The 14,218-nt window shown below is 34.7% G+C and overlaps 1 protein-coding gene across 2 annotated transcripts in view; it reads left to right on the top strand.

Annotated features, from left to right (window-relative positions):
- LOC126887490 (cytochrome b5-related protein-like) overlaps nucleotides 1-14,218 on the top strand; it is a 44,440-nt gene continuing 30,222 nt past the window's right edge. The window contains exon 1 of one of the 2 annotated variants that reach the window (XM_050655093.1): nucleotides 1-248. In XM_050655093.1, coding sequence (XP_050511050.1) covers nucleotides 198-248 — 51 coding nt within the window. In that variant the 5' untranslated portion in view covers nucleotides 1-197. Of the gene's footprint in view, nucleotides 249-13,773; nucleotides 14,045-14,218 lie in introns of those variants that run through there. The other variant, XM_050655084.1, reaches the window with a different exon arrangement.

Here is a 14,218-nt window from a genome sequence, read left to right on the forward strand (position 1 = left end):
TACTGTTAGCGTGTCATCGCTTAATAGGAAAGTGCATAGTGAAAAATTAAGGACGTAGTGAAGAGAAGTTAAAAAAAGGATTGTTGTTTAACATTGATCGACTGTTTTAATGACGCCACTGCCTTGGAATACGCTGCAACCAGAACAGTTTGAAAGATCTTTAGATCCGCTAATGCGATTACTTAGTTGTATTTGAAATGACGTGTGTGAGTTTTGTTGAAAATGTGAAAAATGTGATCAAATTCTTGGTAAGTAAAATTTGTTATTAGTATCAGTAGTAATTCCACGAGCGCTTTAAAATTATCTATGTATTTGTATCCCGAGTGACACTTTGACAGTTTTAATTTCACGACCCGAAGGGGAGTGAAATTATGTCAAACAAATCGGTAATTTTTAAGAGCTCGAGAGTAATTCGGTAAGATTATTTCATGAATAAAACTGTATTTTTAAATCATTTTAACTAATATTTTATTGACATCTTCACCTGAATACTTGCTAAACCTGTTCATGGTGTTCTCTTTGACAAGTTGTAAAACATTAATTGTCATTAATGTCACTGAATATTCATTTTTGCGTAGAAATTATCGAAATCAATTACCGCTGTAATTGGTCAGAATCTCTATGAATGAAATACATCGCTGTAATTTTTATTTATGTAGCTTTCTATTGGTCAGAATATCTATGAATGAAATAATCACCAATATTGCATATTTTTATTATTTCCGCACTAGTTTTATTACACACATAATTACAAAATGAAGTTTTGTTGATTTTAAATAAGTCTAAAAAACACGGCAATTATCTCAGTGTTCTTACGTTTTTCTCTTTGGACATTAGTACTTTAGGTTAATGATACTTAAGGTTAATGATATCGAAATTATTAGACAAAAGAACCAAAATGACTATCTACCTAAAAGAACTTTAATTAGACCCTTAGTAACCTATGGTTGTGACACCTGGGTAATGACAAGAAAAGATGAAGAGCAACTCAAAACATTCGAGGGAAAGAACTGAGAAAAGTATACAGCCCGGTGGGATATTTACAGATGCTAGCGTGTGTAGACACCAGGGTGTTGAAATCAGTTAGGGTTTGGAAAAACAGTACATTTACAAATACTAACAGATTAGGACACCAGAGTGTTGAAACCAGCTAGCTTTTTTAGTGGCGATACATGCATAGATGCTAACGGCTATTGACATTGATTTTATATACCTACTTCTGTGAAAAAATATTTAAGTTATTTATATATTAATAAATAATTAAACGTTGTTAGGATATGAACAATATAAATATACAGGGTGATTCATTAAGAATGTCCAATCTCTGAGTTGTAGATTCTAGACCTCAAAATAATAAGATTTATCCCAAATGACTTAGATAAAATGTGGCTCGTTACTGAGTTACAGGGTGTTTCATTTAAAAATTTAATAACCATTTTTACTCAGTACTTTAACACTATTTGACATATCCTTGTCATACGTGGCAGAAAGTGTAAGTACTGTGTACTCTATTAAATTATGGTAAACAAACGTTTCTAGCTACTACCAGAGGCGTACGACAGGGGAAAGTGAATTGTTGACCCTTTCAAATTCTACGCCACTGACGGAATTACTATTTTAGGAGAATTTTTATATTCTGCAACACTTTCCATGTAACAATATATTCTTCATTCGTAACGATATAATAATTAGTTTGCGAGATATTTGAACTTAAAAATGGAAGGGCACAAAACATTAATCAAAATAGCTGTGCTGTTTTAATTTTAACTTCAAATATCTCGAAAACTAACGACTTTATCGTTACGAATGAAGAGTATATTGTTTACATAGAATGGATTAGATTAAAGAATCTAAACATTGAGCTAAAATAGCAATTCCGTCTGTGGCGTAGAATTTGGGAAGGGTCAACAATTCACTTTCCCCTGTCGTACGCCTCTGCTAGTAGCCAGAAACGTTTGTTTAGCATAATTTAATAAGCTACACAGTACTTACACTTTCTGCCAAGTATGACAAGGATACGTCAAATAATGTTAAAGTACTGAGTAAAAATAGTTATTAAATTTTTAAATAAAACACCCTGTAACTCAGTAATGAGTCACATTTTGTCTAAGTCATTTGGGTTAAATCTTATTATTTTGAGGTCTAGAATCTACAACTCACAGATTGGACATTCTTAATGAATCACCATGTATATTTATATTGTTCATATCCTAACAACGTTTAATTATTTATTAATATCTAAATCACTTAAATATTTTTTCACAGAAGTAGGTATATAAAATCAATGTCAATAGCCGTAGCATCTATGCATGTATCGCCACTAAAAAAGCTAGCTAGTTTCAACACTCTGGTCTCATAATCTGTTAGTATTTGTAAATGTACTGTTTTTCCAAACCCTAACTAATTTCAACACCCTGATATCTACACACGCTAGCATCTGTAAATATGCAGCCCGGTGGAAGAGGAAGACTGCGCATGGAGAATTAGGAGAAACGACGAAATTAATGAATACAATGAAGGGTACAGGCCTGGACGCTGACAGAGACGTTCACGAAAAAACTAGGAGCAAATATGTCACCAACATATAGGTAATTCACAGAATCAGAAAAGGGAAAGAAATCGTGAGCACAATTAAACAAAAAAATAACTTGAATATCTAGGCCACATCACTGGCGAAGCGTCCATGTAACCACTGTTACCATTGGTAACAGTTAAAAATCTTGCGAATAAATATTTTATGACGATGAATAATTCCATTTATCTATATTTTTACCAATATAAATATATTATTATATTATGTGTTAATACTACCTAATTCAGTAAATAGCCAACTACTAGTAGACACACGAAAGTATTGGCGAGTTTATGTGACTCAGTTGCACTTTATTATATTCTGTTACCAGTCTCATTTGTGGTTACAATGAATGGTTATCTCGCTGTCACTCGGGCGGCTCGGGACTGGCTAGTGTCTGAAAATTTTGAAGGAGCGACGGGCGTAAGCGCGCTGTGTATATCAGTAGAACTGTTGCCAGATTTAAATTTGGTTACAGTACCTATAAAAAGTGTGCGTGCAGTTCACCATGGATGAGTGTCCCTGCGTAATCGATCAATTACTTGAAAAGTAATTCTGATTGAAAAAAAATGAGATTATTGAAAATGAAAGACCTATTTTAAACAATTTAGAAAAGGAATAAAAAAAAGTAGTTCGATATTTTAAATTTAGTTGGTACAGTGAAAATCCTTGGTTATGTGGTTGCAAGAAAAATAGACTTTGTTGGCCATGTCTTTTGGTTTCTACAGAAAAATGGATGGACCAGGTTCACGATTTAAATATTTTTAGAGTTTTCAAGAATCGAAAGTTCTCTTAACCAAGCTTTTAAAGCAAATATTGCTAAACACAATGAGTTTGTTAAAACAATAGATAGGTATATCCTTAGCTCACTTATAATAGATACCGTATGTTTTTTGGCCAAACAAGAATTAGTGTTTCGTGGTCATTTTGAGGGCGACGGCTCTGATATTTGAGGCAATTACAGGGAATTGTTAACATTAATTGCCAAAAAAGATTAAAAATTTTGCCAACATCTAGAAACATCAACTGTTTTTCGAGAGTTTCAAGTGATATACAAAATGATATTATTAAAGCTATATATACGTTTAGCCATATCTTTTTTTTTAATAAGATTTTTTGCATCTGGTTTTGGTAACACTTTAGAAAAAGTCACGCGTCGCCACTGGGCCACATATTGAGACACGATAAGTAGGTACCGTCTACTGCAATTGATTATCCAGGGAAAAATAGACAGTAAGCGAGGGCCAGGCAGGAGACGCCACACGTGGCTCCAAAATCTGCGGAAGTGGTTCGGGCTCACATCAGTCAAACTATTCAGAAGTGCCGCAAGCAAGACCAGAATTACCATGGTAATAGCCAACGTTCGCAACGGACAGGGCACTTGAAGAAGAATGAAGGGTATTATATTGTAGGGTTTGATAAAAGTCAAAGAGTGTCATGTTTCTGACACGTCCATAGACAAGAAGATATAAAAACAACAAAGAAAATATTACAATGGAAGCCAATAGGAAGACGAAGAAAGGAAAACCCAGAACGAGGTAGAAGACGACTTAAAAACTATGAATGCAAGAGAATGGAGGAGGACACAAGACACATCTGAATGAAAGATCATAGTCAGACGGACAAGGACCCATCTATCTAGGGTTATGATATCAGGAGAAGAAGAAATACAAAATATTAAAAATGCGAGAAAAAATAATATAAATAGGATGTATCCACGGATAAAACTAATTTTATATGCACCCACAAAGCTGAGTAAAAAAAAGAAATATAAGACTTTTACAAATTGTTATAGGAAGTATGCAATAAGAAAAATTAAAAACAAAACCTAACTCTGATGAGGTGACCAGAGAAATTAACGAACTTCTGGATAAAATAAAGAAATATGACGAGAATAGAAACAGGGGCATCTGAAGATCAAAAATTTTATAAGTTTATAAAGTAATGACATTCAACTACTAGAGAGTAGCGATGGGAACAACGGAAAAAGAATAAATTGAATAAATTACAGTGGAACTCCGATAAGTCGGCCTCCAATAACCCGGACCGATTTTATCAGACAAAACAAACATTTTTTCACCTTGACTGAGTTTTTTACCAAAAAATAAACTCTATTACAACTTTACGTAATTTAGATGTACTGTGCATATATGTATTTCATGTTTTTGCAATTGTAATGTGTATTTGTTTATTATTAATATGTATTTTATTAATTTTTACCATATTCTCCGGCTAACCCGGATTTTCGATAACCCAGATCGGCCGCGGTTCTGATTAATCCGACTTACCGAAGTTTCACTGTATGGTAAAGTGAAACCTCCGTCAAAAACAAAATGATGCTTAAAAACAGAAAAATTAGCAAACTGACAAAAATAAGGATATAAATCCACTGGACAAACAACGATAAACAAAAAAAGCTCCGGTAAAATAATACACTGAGCTCTATTCTGTCCAAAACCAAACCTAAATACACACAAGAGAGATCAACGAACGTCATCCACAAAATACCCTATGAATTCAACAACTTCTACGTGGGAGAAACCTAGAATGTGGTTTTTATTAATTTCAAATTGTTATTTTAATTTTTATTGGTACCTACTTTTTTTCGATTGCTCTCTCTTTTAATCTTTATATTTCTATTTTTTTGTATCGCATTCTCATATCATTATAATGGTCGCTGTCTAATTCTACTTTTCTTTTTACCGTTACATCTTTTACTGTATTCAAAATTGCACGTATGAAAATGTGTGATATGCGTATGTCGGTAAAGTTAGCAGCACCATTTTATAAGACCGAATTCCTACTAAGACTATAATTTATTGCTAATTTATTGCTAATTTATTACCGAAAGAAAAAATTTATTGCTGTAGCCGTTTCCGAGAAACAGTGAGAGCTGCTAGCTTTACGGTAAAGCTAGCAGCACCCACCCTATATATCGACAATGAAAAGGAGTAAAGGACCCATTTTAACGGCATATTTTATTGCTAATTAATTGCTCTTGATTGGTATGTTAACTAATCCCGAAAAACTACCCCATCATCCCCTAGCGCAAAACTCACCCCCGAATAAATGATAAAAATCGAAAATTCAACCCCAAGGAATTAATTGCTAATTTATTGCTAATTTATCAAGGAAAGAAAAAATGTATTGCTGTAGCCGTTTCCGAGAAAGAGTGAGTGCTGCTAGCTTTACGGTAAAGCTAGCAGCACCCACCCTATATCTCGACAATGAAAAGGAGTACAGGGCCCACTTTAACGGCATATTTTATTGCTAATTAATTGCTCTTGATTGATATATGAACCAATCCCTAAAAACTACCTTATCATCCCCTAACGCAAAACTCACCCACAAAAAAATGATTAAAATCGAAAATTTAACCCCAAGGAATTAATTGCTAATTTATTGCTAATTTATCACGGAAAGAGAAAATTTATTGCTGTAGCCGTTTCCGAGAAACAGTGGGTGCTGCTAGCTTTACGGTAAAGCTAGCAGCACCCACCCTATATCTCGACAATGAAAAGCAGTACAGGGCCCACTTTAACGGCATATTTTATTGCTAATTAATTGCTCTTGATTGATATATGAACCAATCTCTAAAAATTATCCCATCATCCTCTAGCGCAAAACTCACCCCCGAAAAAATAATGAAAATTGAAGATTCAACCCCAAGAAATTAATTGCTCATTTATTGCTAATTTATTACGAAAAGTAAAAAATTATTGCTTTAGCCGTTTCCGAGAAACAGTGGGTGCTTCTAGGATTACGGTAAAGCTAGCTGCACCCAAGCTATATTTCGGTAAGGAAAAGGGTACAAGACCCATCTTAGCGGCAAATTTTATTGCTAATGAATTGCTCTTGATTGGTACATTAACCAATACCTAAAAACTACCCTATCATTGCCTAGCGTAAAATTCACCCCAAAAAAATTATGAAACTAGAAAATTCAACCCCACGGAATTAGTTGCTAAGTTATTACGGAAAGAAAAAATTTATTGCTGTATCCGTTTCTAAGAAGCAATAGTTATGCTAACTTTACGGTAAATTTAACAATCATAGGTATATCTCGACTATTCTCGGCAATGATAAGGACTATTATAGGGCCCATCTTAGCGGGATATTTATATTATTAGTAAAAGTACCCTATTAATCCTCACCCTAGCAAAAAACTCACTCCAAAAGTCGAGATATCGATCAAAAACTACAAAGCCTGAAAAGTAAAATGCGAGGAATTAATTACTAATATTAGGGGAGGAAAGTATGCTAAATGTGCAGTCACTCAAGCGCTTAGGCGATTTACTGGGTTGTGAAGAGTAGGTCCTAAAACCAAAAAAATTTAAGTAAAGTTTTCCATTTTAGTGGTGACTTTCCATTTTTATTTAATTTTCCATTTCCAACAATCGTTTTTCTCGATTATAGCGCCATCTATACATAATTTTAAAAAATGTCTCGAGTAAAAGTTACTTATTTTTACGTAAGGAATCCAAATCTGCAATAAAAAATGGGGGTTCTTATTTAAGATTTTAAACTCCACCTCCATGGGGGGTCGTGTTTAGTGTCATTCGATAGATTTTTCAAATGTATTGAATAAGTGTATTGTTCGATTTTGCGATCTGATGTTCATTTCGCGAAATATCGCGGGATTCGTATTTAAAATTTTAAATTTACCCCCCACCACTATCCGTGGAGAGTCGTGTTTGGTATCATTCGATAGATTTTTGAAAAATAATGAGCACGTATTTTTTGGTTTTCGATCTGCCGTTTATTTCGCGAAATATTCGCTCTTTTCTTGTGAAACTTTGTAACTCACCCATTACCTTACGCCTAATATAAACTGTTTTGCATGTACTTAACTAACCTTATCTTAATCTGACGATTTGGAGTTTTTCTAAGGATAGCCAAGTTTTTCTAAGGTTTAAGAGCCAATATATTATGGTAGAGCTACATTTACAGGGTACAAGGTTTCACCCCATATGATAATCTAACGCACTCGAGTAACTGCAAAACCCCCGCTTGGGCACCCCTACCATAATTTATTTCTGAAGTTTTATGCCAAGAAACAATTTATTGTTGCAACTTGCAAGTGTTTACTGTTTACATAATAGTATTATATAGTATCTTCTTCTTCTTCAAGTGCCATCTTCGTTCCGAAGGTTGGCGAAGCTATACCATTCCCGTAGATTCTTTAGCCAGGAGTTTCGTCTTCTTCCTATGGACCTTTTTCCTGCTATCTTCCCCTGCATAATTATTCGAAGCAGTTCATATCTTTCGCCTCTTGTAACGTGTCCCAAGTATTGCAGTTTTCGTTTTTTGATCGTAAATATGACTTCCTTTTCTTTATTCATTCTTCTCAAGACCTCGACGTTTGTGACTCTCTCCGTCCATGATATTCTCAAGATTCTGCGATACATCCACAGTTCAAATGCCTCTAATTTTTTGGTATCAATCTTTTTCAGCGTTAATGACTCCATTCGGTAGAACAGCACAGAAATTACGTAACATCTCATCAGGCGAAGTTTCATTTCAAGGCTCAAATTTCTTCCACACAACACTCTCTTCATTTTAATGAATATGGATCTGGCTTTTTCTATTCTTATTTTGATTTCTGCTGAGCTATCGTTGTCTTCATCATAAAAGTGACTAAATATGTATTTGTATTTGCTAACTCGATCGATAATTTCATTGTGTAAATATAAATTTTGGACATTTCGTGTTGATTTCGAGTGTCTCTAAATTTCGTTCTGATCTCCTTTATACTACTTCAAACCACTAAAAACGGTCACAAAGTCACGTTGTCTTACACTAAAGTATTAATATTTTGTATCAATTATTTAGAAAACTCATTATTGATGGGATCTTATTAATTAAAATATCGTTTGTGTTAATGTTTATTTTACGTTTCCATTACAATTACTGACTGATATTACCTATAATAATTATAATTTTAGAACGATTAAGGATTAGAGTTTAGTACTAACGTAAACATTGGACTGCGCTGAGCTATATTATTTATTGATAGTCGCAAGCAACGCGCATTGGCTCGTGTTGTTATCAAGTACCATGGCGATAGGGTCAAGAAGCATCAATTTGTTCCATTGACTTACCGGTCATAATAATATAATGTGGCACAGATAAACTCTTTCAAGCACTTACTTGGTGTATGAACAAATATATAAACGGTGTCACACCACCCAGTTTATGGAAAGTAGCTTATATTTCTTCCATTCCCAAAAAAGGAAATAAGTTGGATTGCTCAAATTACAGAGGAATATCGGTAACTAGTACACTAAGCCGGGTGAACGGGCGCAGTCTTAGAAATCTCATTGAGATGGAGTATAGGGAACAAGAAGAAGAACAGGCTGGTTTCCGCGCTGGAAGGACATGCACAGATAATGTCTTCAGCCTAAAACAATTAATTGAAAAAAATCAGCAACCAATCAAGAGACCATCTCATGTTTGTTGACCTCCGTAAAGCATACGACAGCGTTCCAGTGACTAAACTGTGGAAATCACTACAAGAAACTAACATCAGCTACACTCTAGTCAAAGCCTTAAAAAATCTATATGAAAATTCTACATCACAAGTAAAAATTGGCAACACACTATCTAAAAAGTTCATAGTTAACAAGGGTCTGTGCCAGGGCTGCTGTATTTCGACAACTTTGTTCAAGATATATGTTGCAAAAGCACTAAACCAGTGGAAACGAAAATGCCACGGTATGGGTATAGACCTCGGAGAGGTTTGTTTATATACCTTACAATTTGCTGATGACCAAGTCATCATAGCTAATGATAAATACGACCTACAGTATATGGCAAGAAAACTAAAGGAGGAATATGAACAGTGGGGCTTGGAAATTAGTGTGGAAAAAACTAAATACCTACCCATAGGAGCTGAGTTATCCAATATCGAACTAGAGGATCATGAACAAATCACATCCTGTAGTGAACACACGTGCCTGGGAGTAATCTTCTATAAAACGGGAAAAGACGATGAGGAAATAAAGAAAAGGGTAACACAAGCTAGAAGAACAATTGGCTGCCTAAATGGAATACTTTGGAGCTCCGAAATAGGAATACAGCGAAAATACAATTAAATATCTATGAAACACTTATTAAAAGCAGCCTACTTTACGGAGCAGAAACTTGGAGAATAACCAAGAACAACTGGAAAAAATTAGAAGCTCTAGAAATGGATGTGTTTAGAAGATCGTTAGGTATATCCCGTAGGGAAAGAGTTCGAAATGAGGAAGTAAGACGACGAATTGGAATAGATGGTTACATAACAATAGACATTGAGAGGAAACAGTTTATTTGGTATGGTCATGTTCAAAGAATGGAAGACACAAGATTGCCCAAAAAGATCATGCAGTGGGTACCACCAAACCGCAAAAAAAACGAGGAAGACCCAAAAAGACATGGAAAGAAGGGGTAACCAAAGCAATGAGTACAAGGGATCTTAGAGATGGCCAATGGGATGATAGAAGGACGTGGAAGTTAGGCATCGGACAACGTCGAAAGACGTTCTAAAACCGATACATACATACGTACGTACCGGTAACACGGTTTTTGAACTGCTAACTGGAGCACAGAGCTTCAGTGAAAACACGCGATCGAGTTCTATTTTGCTCTAAGCTCTTCACCTCTTCCAAGACTTTCCTTGACCTCTTATCTCGTCCATGATTGATCTTCTTCAAGTTTGTGTTGAGCAATCAATTTTTCTTTTTGCCTTGGGATTCAACTTTAGTGCAGTATTTGCCATACTGGAACTATTTTTCCGAAGTGTCTGACCGATCCAATCCCACTTTCTGAGCTTTATTGTATTTTCTACCCCCTTTAGTTCGGTCAGGTGTAGCAGATCTTCGATTCTGATGATGTTAGACCAAAAATAGGAACAATTGTTCGTATGCAATTATTAACAAATACCTGCAGTTTTTCTGTAAGGGTTTTTGTCAGTTTCCAGGTTTCACATCCGTAGAGTAGAACAGACATTACATTTGACTGGAATATTCGGTTGTTTGTCTTTGTAGTATACTGGTCAGACCTCCAACCAGGGTTGAGCTTTTCGTATCCTCATCAGAATGTCGTCTTCTATACCTCCGCTTTTTGACACTTCGAAAGATACATAAAATGTTCCACATGTTCAACCTAAATGTTGTTAATAATAAATACTATGTTGTTATACATGGATTTGGTTTTAATAATATTCATTTTTAAACCTATTTTATTGGCTTTAGTGGAAAGTGTTTCCAGTTGGTCAGCAATGTCTTGAAACCTTTGTCCTAAGAGGCAGATGTAACAGACGTATTCTAGATCGGTTAGGCGTGTGGTTAACATCCAATGTATACCTCTTGTATCGGAGTCTAGTATGGAGAGAACATACTCTACAGCTTTTAAAAAGAAACGGAGAAAGCATACATCCCTGTCTGACTCCAGTAAGTATGTTAAATTCGTCATTGTCAATTTTTCGACACTCTGCATTTCGCCTCAGTGTATAGTGACTCTATGATGGAAATTATTTTTTGGTGGATGTTTTTAAGCTCTAAAACTTTCCATACCTATAGCAGCATGCAGCATGAGAAGATAATCTATCAAAGGCATGCGCGAAATCGACAAAACACATATATAAAGGGGTGTTCCATTCAACCGATTGTCCCCTTATTATCCCCACAGTATTGGTGTGGTGTATATAAGATGATTCTGGTCTAAAGCCTGCTTGATTAGCTCGAAATTAAACTTTCTTCGGTCATCTTTTCAGTATGATGGCTATGAAAATTTTATTTATTGCGGTAAGCAAGAATATTCCTCTCCATTTTTTACACAGTGTGAGTTGCCCTTTTTGGAAGCTTGATAATGCTATCTTTGTTTACCTAGGTTGAAGCGCCTTAAATGTAAATAAAAAAATCAATGTATTGTTCCAATTTATTTAGAAAACGAAGTATTGATGGATCTTATCAATTAAAACATCGTTTGTGTTAATGTTATTGATTACACGTTGTTTCCATTACGATTACTGACTGATAGTCTAATAATTATAATTTTAGAACGATTAAGGATTAGAGTTCAGTACTACCGTAAACATTGGACTGCGCTGAGATAATATTATATTTATTATACACGCAAACATCGCGCATTGCCTCGTGTGGTTATCAAGTATCATTGCGATAGGGTCAAGGAGCATCAATGTGTTCCATTGACGTACTGGTAATAAGGTTCTTGAACTCATAAGTAGAGCTTTAGTGAAAACGCGCCATTAAGTTCTATTTTGCGCTAAGGTCTGCACATCTTTCCAAGACTTTCATTGATCTCTTATTTCATCCATCATTGATCTTCTCCAAGTTTGTGTCGGGCGACCTCTTTTTCTTGTTCCTTGAAGATTCCAATATAGGACAGTCTTTGCATTACTGGAACTATTTTTCCTAAAAATCCACAAGGTTTTCCTAAAATTTTCCTAAAAAGGGCTACATCACAGAACTAGTTTTCGATTGGATGACCGATCATCATCAGTGCTTACCTGATAAAATGCGTATAACCTGATAAGATAATGCAAAGTTTTTAAAATTTTGACTACGATTTTAAGAAAAGTTGTAGGTTATACTCACGTAATTTAACATTCTAACTACCAAAATATAATATTATAAAAATATATGGGTAAAAACCCTTTAAAATTGATACGTCATGGAAACATAGATGAAATATTTGAACTTAAACATGGATGTTCAAAATACATGTAATATGCTCTATTACCTTAATTTGGATTTAATAACATTGATTTTCAAATCTATTTTATTGGCTTCAGTGGAAAGTGTTTCCAGTTGGTAAGCCACATCTTGGAACCCTTGTCCTAAGAGGCAGATATCATAGGCGTATTCTAGATCGCTTACGGGTGTGGTTGACGTCCATTGTATACCTCGGAGTCTAGTTTGGAGAGAAGATAGTCTACAGCTTTTAAAAAGAAACGGAGAAAGCATGCATCCCTGTCTGACTCCAGTATAGTTACTTTATTATGGAGATTATTTATCGGGGGATGTTTTAGCTCTAAAATTTTTCATATAATAGCATGAGATAAGCTGTCAACGGCATGCTCGAAATCGACAAAGATCATGTCGATTAAGAAGAATAAGGGTGTGTTCCATTCAACCGATTGTTCTATTATTACCCTCAGAGTATTGATGTGGTCTATGCAGGAGGAATTTGGTCTAAAGCCTGCTTGAGTAGCTCAAAATTCAACTTTCTTTGGTCATCCTTTCAGTATGGTGCTCTTTTTTTGGAAGCTTGATAATATTACCTTTGTTTTCTAGGTTCATGCTCCTTAAGAGCAAACAGTAGCGATCAACAGGTAGCAACAAACGCGTTCCAAGATTGCGGCTCTAATTTTGAATATTTTGTCGAGATATTTGGCACACATATTCGTAATATAATAAAGAATGGCGGTACAGAGCACAATTTCAGAAATATGTTAGTATGTGGAAATTACTTTATAACTAAATAAAATATTGAAAAAAGGAGCCTGTACCGCCATTAAGGAAGACAAAAAAAATACACATTCTTCAAATAAAGTTTTTTATCCCGTGTCTAGATTTTGTGTCACATTGGAACTACTAAAAATCGATTTTTTTATAACAAGAAATCGAACGTCACTGACTTGGCAACATTCCGCGCCTATGTGTATAAAAATTATTGTTTTTGATAGTATAAACGTCACTGTCAGTGTCGAATTACCGACGCACTGTTGCCTTACTTTTGAAAGTTCGCAGAACTTTCGCAATCTTGGACCGCGTTTGTTGCTACCTGTTGATCGCTACTGTGTGCTCTTAAATGTAAATAAAAAATAAATTTATTGTATCAATTTGTTTAGACAACGAGGTATTGATGGATCTTATACCCTATTCCATGAATATACGACTGTGTTGGATTATTTCGACAACGAATATTTAATTGTGCAAAATATGAAGAACGAAAATAAATTGCAAATTACAGTGCTGTTTATTTGAATAATTATTAGAGCCATTTACTTTCGTACTTATTATGTTGCACACTGAAATATTCGTTGTTGCGATAATCCAAAACAGTCGTATGTTGGTGGAATGAACCATATTAATTAAAACATCGTTTGTGTTAATGTTATTGATTACACGTTGTTTCCATCATAAGTACTGACTGATAGTATAATAATTATAATTTTAGAACGATTAAGGATTAGAGTTCAGTACTACCGTAAACATTGGACTGCGCTGAGATATATTATTTATTGTTAGTCGCAAACATCGCGCATTGTCTTGTGTGGTTATCAAGTATCATTGCGATAGGGTCAAGGAGCATCAGCTATTTCCATTGACGTACCGATAAAGCGCGTTCATAATATCGCGTATTGTGTTTTTTACTGTCGACCTATGGTTAATTTTTGTTAAAATGGATATTGTGAATGGGATAACATCTTTAATAAGACCAGCATTTTCGCTGGATGTCTCTATGGTAAATACATGCTTCATTTATATAATAATATTATAGATATATGTATTATATTTGCTAATGATTTCCTGTTTTCGTTTTAAATAGAAACAACGGTTTATGTTTATAAAGTAGGTACCTATACAAATTAATTTTCGTCTGATCAAAGTTCTCAGTGAGTATATATAAACTATGAAA

The sequence above is a fragment of the Diabrotica virgifera genome, chromosome 1 (assembly GCF_917563875.1).
Source record: "Diabrotica virgifera virgifera chromosome 1, PGI_DIABVI_V3a".
NCBI classification, from domain to species: domain Eukaryota; kingdom Metazoa; phylum Arthropoda; class Insecta; order Coleoptera; family Chrysomelidae; genus Diabrotica; species Diabrotica virgifera.